The 13,120-nt window shown below is 44.7% G+C and overlaps 2 protein-coding genes across 3 annotated transcripts in view; one reads left to right on the top strand and one right to left on the bottom strand.

The window, feature by feature from the left end:
• The window catches only part of INTS7 (integrator complex subunit 7), a 154,196-nt gene extending 149,750 nt beyond the window's left edge, over positions 1-4,446 (bottom strand). Inside the window, exons 1-3 of one of the 2 annotated variants that reach the window (XM_063918247.1) lie at positions 4,204-4,446; positions 1,575-1,704; positions 524-670 (exon numbers count right to left, since the gene is read on the bottom strand). In XM_063918247.1, the coding sequence (XP_063774317.1) occupies positions 524-670; positions 1,575-1,704; positions 4,204-4,303 (377 nt within the window). In that variant the 5' untranslated portion in view covers positions 4,304-4,446. The remainder of the gene's footprint in view (positions 1-523; positions 671-1,574; positions 1,705-4,203) is intronic. The other variant, XM_063918246.1, reaches the window with a different exon arrangement.
• Positions 4,447-4,467: 21 nt separating this feature from the next.
• Positions 4,468-13,120, top strand: part of DTL (denticleless E3 ubiquitin protein ligase homolog) — an 85,307-nt gene continuing 76,654 nt past the window's right edge. The window contains exons 1-2 of the mRNA XM_063918248.1: positions 4,468-4,738; positions 8,209-8,331. Coding sequence (XP_063774318.1) covers positions 4,690-4,738; positions 8,209-8,331 — 172 coding nt within the window. The 5' untranslated portion in view covers positions 4,468-4,689. The remainder of the gene's footprint in view (positions 4,739-8,208; positions 8,332-13,120) is intronic.

The raw sequence follows: 13,120 nt of genomic DNA, 5'->3' as shown, positions 1-13,120 counted from the left end.
TTTTTGCCCATTTTTAGGTCAAATTTACATTCAACCTATTCAATGCCTGTGCTGTTTTTTTCACAGGTCGAAAAAGCCTCACATGCAAAAACCATGTGGATCTGCAAATTCGCCACCGATCTACGTGTTTTGTTGAATTTACAGGAGTTTTTGGATCCGTTTTCACCCATGCCGATTCAACAAAATGGGCAGACTAGATGGTCCAAATGGTTTTAATCTGCTGTCAAATACTATGTTTCTATGTTTCTGTGAGATCGTCTCTACGCCAGGATCTTTGTGTGAAATAACCAAGGGGGAAATGTATCTAACCTGCAAAAAAAGTGGAGATGAGGACAAGTGGAGAAGTTGCCCATAGAATCCTACCAGCTTCTACCTATCATTTTATAGAATGCACTTGAAAAATGCTAGCTACAAGCGAAAGCTGGTTGCTATGGGCAACTACTCCACTTTAGAAGCTTTGATGCATTTCCCACCAAAAGAGAGACATACAGAAGATACTACAATCACTGCAGACATTTCTTACCGCAGAGTAATAGCGCGAGCTACTGGGTCATTGCTATGAATGACCGAGAAGATCCTCTTCACAAACTCATCCACATTCAGGATCTTTTCTAGATGTTTCTCACTCTGCTGTGTCACTTTCAGAACACACAGACGCAGAAAATTATTGCTGAAACAGAAACATTTTCCTTAGGACATGACAGATGAAGAACTAGGCTATTAGTGTTCAAGAAATACTGAAGACATGTTCATTATGCAATTGCATTATATGTAAAGAAAAGAAAAAGAAATGTTCAAACATTAATAACAAGGTTACAGGCAAGTTAGACATAACCAACACAAACACATTAACTAAACCAAGCTGACCGTCCAGAATGAACCAGGGCCATCTTAACATATATGCACATTGGGAATGGGCAGCTGCCTAGGGTTCCACAATTCTAGGGGCCTCCGAGCAGGGCTGGTGGTGGTCACACAAACAGAGCAGCAAGGCAGTTCTCTACCTGTCTCCCAGTCTACAGCCAGACAGTGAATGGCTGTCAGCATGCTGATTGGTAGATGGTTAGAGCTATCTACCAGAGAGCTTATAGCCATTCACTGTATGAAAGCATGTGGAGACACGGTGCATGACCGCAGGAGAGAAATGTATGATTTTTTTCAAATTGGTTCCCGTGAATGGGTGTGTAGGGGCCCCAAATGCATTGCTTTGCCCAGGGCCTAAAATGCTGTTAAGACGGCCCTGCAATGAACAGGTTGGTTTATTTTTTATGCACGTCTTCTTTTACAAATAGAAACAAACATCACGTTTTACTCTTTGCCACTTATAACGATCAATGATCCACACTGACAACTGGGATCACATTATGGATTGTGTATGTTCTCTGATAGATAATCATGCAACAACTATACCACTGAAGTGTGAAATAATCCCGAAATCAATACTGCATAATACTGGGAATCAACTGTAAAAATGAACACATGTATGCATGAATACTACACAGCAAAAGCAATGTGGCTATGTGCTTGTCAAATAAAGTGTAGGTCTGTATATACAAATACAACATTCCACCTACCCAACTCTGAACACATCTGCCAGTTTGAGAAATGCAGAATTAATGAGAATTGGAAACGGATATTTTTTAAACAGTCTTGGAAAACGGACAACGGCTTCACACTGCTCCCCAAGTTTACCAGATCTTAACCCTAAGGGAAACCAGGAGAAGAGATGATTGTGATATAAATGTTTGCCAGTCAGTAACATATACAGTATAACTCTAATAATGAGCACTGCATAACTGCACTAGAAGAAGAATGCAATTTGTTTTATTAAATCAGTATTTTAACCACTTCAAATGAACATCTTGCATAGATAACATCTGTTAATTGCTCATGGGAAAAACGCACTTATTTTGTACATTGAGAATACTCTCACCATGAAAATGTATTAGGTGAAAGATATGGACATATCAAATATGCCTAAGGGAATGCCAATTACAATAACTTCACTTTGCAGCAGCCATTACCAAAAATGGGGTGAATCATAAATAGTATTTCTTCCATCTTATGAAGGACACTGGACAGGCTGAGGTTTACAGAGCAGTGATAGCAGCATGGGCACTTTTATAATGACCTCCTTATAGGTGGGGGCCATCTAACTGCAAGCTCCTGGGCAGCGGTGCTATCCCTATCCAGCGCTTGATGCTTGGATGGGCTTCCCTGCCAGAAAATAGTCTATGCACCACACGCTGCTTTGCACTTTGTATCTGGTTTGCAGTTCACATTCAGTTTGTCTTTGTGTTCTGCAGCCATCTCCCTCATTGTTCCTATCTTGTCCCAAAAGGGTAGTATGTTGAGGGCTTGTTTTTTCCCTCTTCTAACCATAACTCTAATGGCAAGACGTCTATTTTGTGCAGCATGTGAGCCACGCTTACTGGTCGGGTGTTCCACTGACATGGTTGAACCAGCCACGGCAGGTGTACAGCCCAGTCCATACCAACCATTTGCTGTTCTTCACCTCACCCAGGGGCCAAGCGGGATCTTCCCCTCCCCTGCGGGTGGTTCCGTTATGAATGATCAACCATGTTATGGTCGACAGTCATTAGGTCGACACTGGCATGGCTGACATGGACAAATGGTCGACACATGAAAATGGTCGACAAAATGAAAAGGTCGACCTGCGTTTTTTTTTACTGTTTTTGGTGTCGTTTTCTGCGTAAAGTGACGGGGAACCCCAATTAGTGCACCGTGTCCCCTCGCTTAGCTCGCTGCGCTCGGCACAGATTACCGTTCCCAATCATAGTCCACGTGGATCGTAAAGTATGGAAAAGTTCTCCAAAAGATTTTTATTTTTATTTTTTAAAACCCATGTCGACGTTTTCACATGTCGACCATGTGTCCATGTCAATGTCGACCAATAGTGGTCGACCTAATGACTGTCGACCATAACATTGTCGACCATCCAAACGGATACCCCTGCGGGTGTTGCAGGGATTGATTCTTCCCTCAGGGATTGATTCTTCCCTACTTATAGGCACGGACAGTAATGTGTGCAGCATAGCATTGCAGAGATGGTACATCATGCTGAATAAATCACCATCTTAGGGTGGAATTCAAATGTTTGAAAAATCGGTTGGGTGTCTGTTTTTTCCTGTCTATTAAATAGGAAAAAACAGACTCCCAACTGTCTTTTCAAACATTTGAATCTCCCCCTTAGTGTCTGAACTAGCTGCAGCTCCAGCAGGAAAGGAGTTAACAACAGAACAAAACGAATAGTAATTCATAGCAGCAAGTAACAATAGATTCTGATAAAAGTAATCATGAAGTTTAAAGTGATAACTGCTTCAAGCATGGAGAGCCTGGTAAACATATTGTGATTATTGTCAATGAACCAAATATATGTACAGTGCCTGTGCTCAAAACTTCCTAATTACTTTACTATGAATGGGTGAGGACCAGGCCTCTGTGCCCATAGCTGCTGGGTGCTTCCCATCACAGTGACTTACTGATGCCAGTTAGGGGCATTAATTATCATCAGGATTAGTTATAGGTCAGGCTGATGGCAGGGCGTACAGATGCTCTATAGCAGTGGTTCTTAACCTCGGTCCTCAAGTACCTCCAACAGTTCATGTTTTCCAGGTCACCTAGCAGTTGAACAGGTGTATTCATTATACCCTTTTCAGATAGAAAAGTCTGAAAGTCCCAGCAATTACGGCATTTCAGTGCCGGGTCGTTTTGCCGGGACCTGCCTGACCCCCCTTTTCACAGAGACATGCAAATTACTGGGTCAAACATTTCGACCAAGTAATTTGCATATCAACACAGGTATTTTGTCTGTGTGAAAGGTCAACCCATGTCATAATTCCTGTGTCTCCGACCCTTGTAAATTCCTGGGTGGAAGTCCCGGGAATTACAACACGGGTTAAACCTTTCCCACAGAAAAAGGACCCGCGTGTTTCATGAAATTACCGGGTGGAACTGCTTCACCCGGTAATTTCATTTTCTGTCTGAAAAAGGTATTACTCACTGACACATTATAAAAGACCCACAGGTGGAGAAAATTATTTCTTCTGCAATCCTGTGAAGAGACCTGGAAAACATGAACTGTTAGGGGTACTTGAGGACCGAGGTTGAGAACCACTGCTCTATAGTAAGTTAGTAACAGCCCCACACCATCCTACAGCCTCTGCTGTGCTGCGCCTCTACCTTTATCTAGCTCCATGAGAGCCGAGTTGGCATCCAGCTCCTGTTCCCCATGACCAGCGTCCGCTAGGAAGGATCTGCTGCCACCTCCGGCAGCCGCCATGCCGCTCACAGGGCGCAGTGACAGTCCCAGCACACAGTAACACAGTCCTGGGGTACGGAACGTCGAAAACACTACAAGGCTGCCATGACAGTTTCACCGCGCCTGCGCCATAACAGCGGGGAAATCCGATTGGCCGGACGCACATCCACCCCTAGCAATCTCCGGGATTGGTCGAAGCTATGGCCAATGAGGAGCAGAGACAGCAGTTCGCGGGAGATTCTTGTGCTACACTGCTGGCGCCTCCGAGTTCGCGGGAATTTCAGTCCCATTGTACCGCAAGTGAGAGAGGGAGCTGTGCGGGAGAGGCGCCGCCACTACCACGCCCTGACCCACCGCTCACCGACTACCACACATCCCTCACTGCCTGATACACCACTCTCCCAGCCATGTCCCTGTTCCACAGTGTGCTGAGCAGGCCTCGCTGGAGCCATCACGGTGAGTGACACTGGTGGGCTGAGCAGGGTACACATAGCTGGCATGCTCGGATTTGTATATACGTAGATTCCTAGACCTGCTGCCGCATCTAACCTATACTTGTGCTCCTTACTATATAAATAGCTAAATGGCTCAGGAGGCACTGGCTTGCACCAGAGCCAAATTTACACGGAATATATGAGCCAAAGGGTACATCTGGGCATTATGCACATGTGTAGCAGTACAAACACCTGGAAATTTGGTAAGTTTTGATCGGAGATGTGCAGAAAAGATACACAGGTCAGGCACTGCATCACCTGCCACAGACTTTTTACTCTGGAGTTTTGGCTATAAAAATGATTAGAATAATGCAAAGAAGAGATTTCAAACATATTGTTTGTATTTTTCATATATATATATGTACGTACGTTTTAGTTAAGACTATAGGACCCCTGCACTATTCGGATTTTGTTATTCCCAATTTTATAGCCAACACAAAGCTGGTGTGCACACTGAAACCAGAAAATATACAGGCAGCGCTACTGATGAAGTGATTGGAATGGAACAATATTAAATGATCACAATTATAGTAAAACCAATAAAACTACTAAAATTAGCAATTACACTCCTCACAATTGTATAAAATAAATTGCATACACCACATTCAGTTGATATTTCTGTATATAATGGGATCACTTGGTGTCTGTTCCTGTATATTATGCCCAGATAAGTCCACTAATTCCATAGAGGTTTGATTAGAATAGCACAGTTCGGTTGTTTAGATATTTACCGGTCACCACTTTAGAGGTGGAAAGGCTTCCATACATGAGAGTCCATGTTAGATTTAGAATGTCCTCATTTGTGTTGGTGAGTGCTGGAGATATCCTCTTGTTGCTGCACGGCAAGCTGGTAGTGGATCCGGGACTGGTTCAGACACACACTGGTGATCGCCAAAGCTGAGATGGTGTAAAACAGGGGGGTACTGACGCGTTTCGCTGCTCCCCAATAAGTTTAGCAGCTTTATCAAAGGATACCATGCAATGAATGAGTGGGGTTTATATACCCTTTCTAATGAGGAGAATTACTAACACTTGTGCTAATAGTCAATCCAATCACTTCATATAGAGTTCAAAACACATGTATAATACATAGGAGGCAGACCTATTGTATAAACTTGGTGTACACATAGTTCTAAGTTATATTATTATAGTCCAATGTATATATAAATCTTGATTTATTTTACTTCAACTAAATATAGACTGTTTTTTAACCAATTAGTAACAATGTTTATTATCTGTTGCTGTGGTAACTGGAGATTATGTATCTCTATTGGTTACTAGATTTGATGGACTTGGGTTACAGCCAATCAAGGCCGAATAAATTGATTGGTGAATAACGGTCACATGACCGCAAGTGTTGATGACATATTCTGGTACTGGGAATTATACACCTCTATTGGTCAGTGAGGTTGATAGACTTGAGGTATAGCCTATCATAATCATACCTATTAATCAATGGCGGTCACGTGACCGCACATAACAATGACACATTATCATATTCATTATTTGGCGCTACTCTTGTCCCGCCACGTGACGCGCACCGGTCATGTGGCCTGGTCACATGACGCGGCCCCAGCACGCAGCTAGGCGCAAGGACTCAGTTGGCATGACAACCGGATCCCCATGAGACGCATAGGGAAACAGGCAGGGGAGAGAAAGATCTCTAATAGGCTCAACGTTATTCCGCACATAATTAGAAAGGGTGATGAGGAATAGAAAGTCTATTGCGGTCACATGACCGTTGACTTAACTCAGCGTCGGTTTCTGTTTCGTTCTCGGTCATATGACCAGCGCCGACCACGTGACCAAGTCCCGTGTTCCGGCGCTAATCAATGACCAGGAAATGGACCCTTTCTGGAGGGGAAAAGGGACAAGGTCCCATTCAAGAGGGGGAAGCTAAATACTTATCATTTTTAAGATAACAATTCCACATATGTGTTTACATTAAGACAAGAACAAAGAGGGATCATTTATATAGTCATAGATATAAGAACAGATACACAAAGAAAACAACAATATAGGAATTCTGTCGCATAACCAGATAATCATAAATTATTATGTAGAGGGAGTTTATAATAATACGTTCAATTCTACTGCCTCGTTCAATCCTTCAGGATAAATAGAACCCACTTCATGCATCCAATAAACTTCATGTTTACAAAGTTTCTTAAACCGATCTCCACCTCTGCTCGTGGTTGATATATGTTCCACTCCTATTAGCTAAAGACTTCTTGGGTCCCCATTATGATAATCAAAAAAGTGCTTAGATACACTGTCAGGTTTTAATTCAAAATATTCCTTCGATGTTCTAAAAATCTAGTCCGCAATTTCCTAGTCGTACGACCCACATACTTCTGATTGCAGCCGCAGACTAGTATATAAATGACATATGAACTGTTACAGTTAATAAAGTTTTTTTATATCCCAGAAGTCCTGATGGCTAGACTTCATTTTTGTTTCCTGCACATAATTACATGTGATGCATTTATTTCCCCCACATTTGTAGAATCCCTTTGGTTTAGATGGAAGCCATGAAAGGTTATCTTCCCGTTGTATTATTCTTTCTTCATTTTTAAGGAAGCTCGGAGCTAGTATATTTTTTAAGGATAGATTCTTTTTAAAGATAAAGAGAGGTGTGCACACTGCCTCTTATTCCTTGTGCAAACTACGGTATATTTTAGTTGTATTTGCGACAGTGCTCTTTCTTTTCTTATGTTAATAGACCTGGTCACACTGTACGGAATGCGTCTGTATCCTGACCACTGCGATCCTGACAGCTGGCCAATGTATTGCCTCCCTACTGTACACCGCAGTTCCTATTTTTGCCTGCAGCACAGTATTATGCCCCAGTAGAAGCCTGACTGGTCTGAGAACACTTGATTGTACAGTTAGGGAAGATCTGTTATTGTCATTGTTTGAAAGTGAGTGTAGATAATTTGGGGTGGAATGTTTTCCTTAATAGTGATAATATTGCATTGGTGAATATTGAGCTTTCTTCTGCCTTTTTAATATTCCCGCAGAGTGTACAGTATGCCCTTTATTAATGTTTCATGTTTTTTTTACTAACATTTAACAACCAAATATGTGGGCTTATTACTTTTGTAAATGAAAACACAAAATAACTATAAATCTGTATATAACCTTCACATGATCATATTCCTGAAACACTGTGCACCTTCCTCCAATCATTTCCTCAGACTTTGAAAACCATTTTTTTTCCCAGTTAGTCTCAAGTATTTTTGTTGTAGTGGAAACCAGTTAATATGAGACAGAATATGCTAGCACTATATAAATGTTAATACGAAGCTCTTTTTCTACCTGATTCTTCTGAGTAGTATTGAGAAATCTTTGTAGTGTAATCATTCAGTGATGGGTGTTAAGAAACTTGGATATGAGTATACAATACATGTCAATGTCTGTCTCAAAACACAGGGTCTCCTGCGTTCCCCCTCCAGAGCCTCCTGCAGAGCTTTCAGTGTGTCAGAAAGGATGAGCACATTTCCTATGGTGATGCTGGTATGCCAGTTCCCCCTTTTGGATGCTCATTCAGTACAGGTAAGTTCATTTCTGTGTTTTGTACCCTGAAAACAAGCTGTACTCAACATTCACCAACATATCATATGTATGTGACATTTGTTAATCTGTTTTTTGTCTTTAGCATCATTGGCGATGCGTTGCCTTTTCTTTTGCTAGGGTGTCATTATTCTAGGTTTATAGATGCTAACTGGTATCTCCATATAATGAAAAATGCAATCCAGAAATATTTGCAATACTACTTGTAAGTTAGCACCACTAATGAAAAAAACATTTGTGGTGCCGCTCTATTTTACACAGGAACACCGTGAAACCAGCGATCGCTGGAATCTGTGGGGGTCAACCCGACCGCTCGATGCAGTTCGCAGCGCAGCGATCCGGTATGAACTGCGCTGGGGCCGCAGTGTGCCGGCACATGCCGGACGGCCGAAGACTGTCGTTCCCTAGCGTTCGCTTCTGCCTGATTGACAGGCAGAGGTGGTCGCTGGACGGGAGGGGGTGGCACGGTGGCGTTTGGCCGCCGTTTTGGGGGCACGGTCCGGCCGCTGCGACCAGGGGCAGCAACGAGCAACTCCCGGTCAGCCGCAAGAGCTGCGCTGGCTGGGAGTTACAGCTGACTTCTGGGGATAGCGGTGGCTTATTTCTGGCTGGGCTGTCAGAGTGACACTTCAGCGCTGCGGCTACATCACCTCCCAAGCGGTGTTGCATACTCCTGCGGCTCAGTTCCCGGGTGCTTGCGGTAGAGACGTTCCAGCTTATGCACACAGTTGCAGACTGCTCTCCTGGTTCGCGTGACTGCTACAGGGAGGAGTTAAGAGGGTCCCCTAGACGGGACCCACCATTAAATCGTGCTTCGTCCGTGACCTAGGGAGACGGGTCGCGGCGCTGTCATGGACACTGTCACCGAGCAGGGACCACACTAGACCACCAGAGCGTATGAGTACAGGTCAGGTGTACCAGCGCCCCATTTAATAAGACTCACAGTACCTGGGGTTTAAGTCCAGCATAGGGGAGTAGGGGCTTGACCTGTAGCCCCTCCCCAGGGCGCTATATCCTCGCAAATTTCCTGCCCTGGAGCTGCCTGACACTCTCACTCACTCCCTGACTGAGACGCTGGGTGCCATCTTCTAAGCATAGCTGCGGCTGATCTCCGGGACTGCAGGGCAAGGTCTCCCTTGTAAAGCCGCCTGTATACCGCACTGAACCTTTACAAACACTTAAGTGTCCTACATGTCTTTGTACAGACAGCGTTAGTTGAGAGAGAGTGTACTTTTTCCAGAGTATATTGTACGAGTGTGTATATATGTGTGTGTGTGTGTGTATAAAATATATATAATATTATTATTATTATTATTATTATTATATATATTTTTTTATTTTTTATTTTTTTTTATTTTTAGTTCACTGCAGCTCTGTGATAATTTCTGCATTGCTTGTATCTGCTCTGTGGTTTCACTCTTAGTTTCCCGAATATAACTCGCTATATTCTGTACCCTACGGAACTAGGGGCGTCTGGGTCTCATAATATAGTGCGACACAGTATTAATCCAGTACGTATATTCTACTGTGTATTTAGTCACGTAATACCGGATTTATTTACAGGTATTGTACTTTGGCTTTATCGTACTAAGTCGCTCTGTTGCATTCATATCATAATGTCTAACAGAGAGGGCAGTAAATCAGTGGATGCTCCTGCATCGTGCAGAGCATGCTCCAAGGATTTTCCAGAGGGGGGAAGTTTTGTATGATGGTCTGTGTACTATGTGTCATACACCTCCTAGTCAGTCCGCGTCTACTCGGGAGCCACCCTGGGCTGCGTTCACAAACCTACTGGGTACTCTGGTAGAACGCCTTATGCCCCCTGTGGGACCACCTGTGCCGCTACCGCCACAATTCGTCCCTATGGTTAATCCGCCTTGGGTGGAAAATTTATCTAACCAGCTGCAGCAATTAAATGAGTCATTGGTTAGACAAAAATCCACGCCAGGTCACTCCTGTGTCTCTGTGTCATCTAAGTGGGCTGCTTCCTCACAATTCAAATACCTCTCTGTTTCCTCTGAAGAGGAGGGGGAGCATATGGTCCTGTCAGACATTGAATCTGGTGTTGCTGATGAGGGTTCTCCCTTGCAGATTGATGTCCCTGCCTTGATGGTTGCTATTAAGCAAATCCTACAAATCTGATGATGATTCCACTGCTGTGGCAAAGAATCCTGATAGATTAATCGACAGAAGGTGGTTAAAAATATATTACCCCATTCTGACCATTTAGTGGACATCAAGCAGGAATGCTGGTCTACTCCAGGGAAGAAATTCCCTCTGTCTAAACGGGCCTTGGCTCGCTATCCTTTCCCTGCAGAGTTATGCAACAAGTGGGAAAATTCACTGCCGGTGGATTCTCACGTCGCCTGCCTTGTGGTTACGTCCACTCTGCCTGTCACCACTGTCGTTTCACTGAAGGAACCGACCGATAAGCATGTGGAGGGATGCCTGAAATCTATTTACTCCCTTACAGGAGATGTGCATAGCCCCACTTTTGCTGCCTCTTGGGCTGCAAAAGGTATTTGTCACGATCCGGGTATCTGGACGCCATTACTTACCCTTCAGATGCCTCCTAAGGCTGGCTCAGCGTTCCAGGACCGGATCCCGCTGTTCCTGAGTTTCCACATGCAGAATGTCAGAGTGGTGATTTCATCAGCCGCGGCCTCCGCTGTGCCCGCGTGGTTAAATGTGCGCTTGTCAGTCTGGCGTCTCCTGTCTCCTGTGGCCGGCGTCGCCATTACTGTTTCAATTCTCACATGGATTACAAACCAAACTTCCCTCCAAGTGTCTGCATGGGCGCAGCCATCTTGGATTTTGTCATCTGAGCATTTCCACCAATCTGCTGTCTGTATTGTTGATTTGCATAATTGCCTAGCCAACCCCTTCCTTGCTGCAGGTATAAGTAAGCTGTGCCTGAGCAAGGAAGGCGTCAGTGCTTTGGTTGTCTAACCTAGTTCCAGTTTGTCTCTCTCCTGTGGTTGTCTTCCAGGTTCCAGCTCCTGTCTCCAGACTTCTGCTATAGAGACCCGCACCAGCATTCCATCTGCGGTGTAGCCTGACTCTCCGATCCATTCTGGACTCACCTGTTTCCAGTTACAACAATCACCTGCTTCCAGCCCAGCTTCCAGCAGTGTACAGCTTCTCTTAAAGGGCCGGTGTCCTTTCTGCAGTTTACCACTCTCCACCGGTATTATTATTTCACCGCTCTTAAACTCCAAACTTCATTATTATTTCATCGCTCTCAAGTTCGTTTATTATTTAACTGGTTCCAGCCAGTATCCACTCCGTACCAACAACAGTCTGGTTCCAGCCAGTATCCACAGCAGCCGTTTTGTCTTCAGCAACCCAGCCTTTCCTGGAACTCCAGCTGGTACGATCCTGGGTTCTCTCCATTGCTACAGTCAGGTCTGGTAAGAACTTTCCAACTAGAAGATTATAAGAACTGTCTCACTCTACCAGTGCCTGTGGCCCTTGCCACCCTGTAGTACCCAGGAATTGTATTTATCCTCTGTTGACTTTTATGTTTCCTTTACTGCTGCTGTGTTACGGAGTTTGTCATTATAAACATCATTGACTTTTATCCTGGTTGTCGTGGTCACGCCTTCGGGCAGTTATTCTACATGTTACTTACATGTCCAGGGGTCTGATACAACCTCCCAGGTTCCGTTACATCTCAGCCCCTACAACTGAGGCTGCCTCCCGTCAGCTCAGGCCCTCAGTTGTGACAGTAAGCACTGACCTAATGAATCCAGCCGGAGACCAGGATCAAGCGGCCAGGCCAATGCAAGAACTGGCAGCCCGACTTGAACATCAGGAGGCTGCACAGGGCCACATCATCCGCTGTCTCCAGGATCTCTCTACACGGCTGGATGGGATTCAAACGACCCTCCGTGGACCTGGCACGTCCGGTGCGTCCACTACAGTGACACCAGCTGTAACCCCACCCACCTTACCCATTTCCAGTCCACATCTTCATCTTCCAACGCCAGCAAAATTTGATGGATCTCCAAGGTTCTGCAGGGGATTTCTCAATCAATGTGAAATCCACTTTGAGCTTCTACCTGGCAATTTCTTCAGTGACCGTACCAAAATTGCCTATATCATCTCCCTTCTCAGTGGCTCAGCCCTTGACTGGGCATCACCTTTATGGGAGAAGTCTGATCCCCTGCTATCCTCCTATACTGACTTTGTAGCTACATTCAGGCGCATCTTTGACGAGCCAGGCCGGATAACATCTGCTTCATCTGAGATTCTCCGTTTACGCCAGGGAACACGTACTGTGGGACAGTATCTTATACAATTTAAAATCCTGGCATCCGAACTGGCATGGAACGACGAGGCCCTGTATGCTGCATTCTGGCATGGCTTATCAGAACGCATCAAGGATGAGTTAGCTACCAGAGACTTGCCCTCTAAGTTGGATGAGCTAATTTCTCTTTGCACGAAGGTTGATCTACGTTTCAGAGAGAGAGCAACTGAGCGAGGAAGATCATCTACTCCTAAATCTTCTGCTCCTCCTCCTCGTCAACCATCTCCATCCAAGGATGAGCCTATGCAAATTAGTCGTTCTCGTCTATCTCCCGCTGAGCGCCGAAGACGTCTCTCTGAGTCTCTCTCTGTCTCTACTGTGCAGCTCCGTCGCACACTATCAATGCCTGTCCCAAACGTCCGGGAAACTCCAGATCCTAGCTCGCCAAGGAGAGGGCCGGCTAGGAGTAATGCTCTCCTCTCCATCTCCTCATGACTGTAACCTCCCAGTGTCGCTCCAAAT

The sequence above is a fragment of the Pseudophryne corroboree genome, chromosome 4 (assembly GCF_028390025.1).
Source record: "Pseudophryne corroboree isolate aPseCor3 chromosome 4, aPseCor3.hap2, whole genome shotgun sequence".
Lineage (NCBI taxonomy): Eukaryota > Metazoa > Chordata > Amphibia > Anura > Myobatrachidae > Pseudophryne > Pseudophryne corroboree.
Note: the sequence above shows the minus strand (reverse complement) of the source record. Positions and strands in the feature narration are given on the sequence as shown.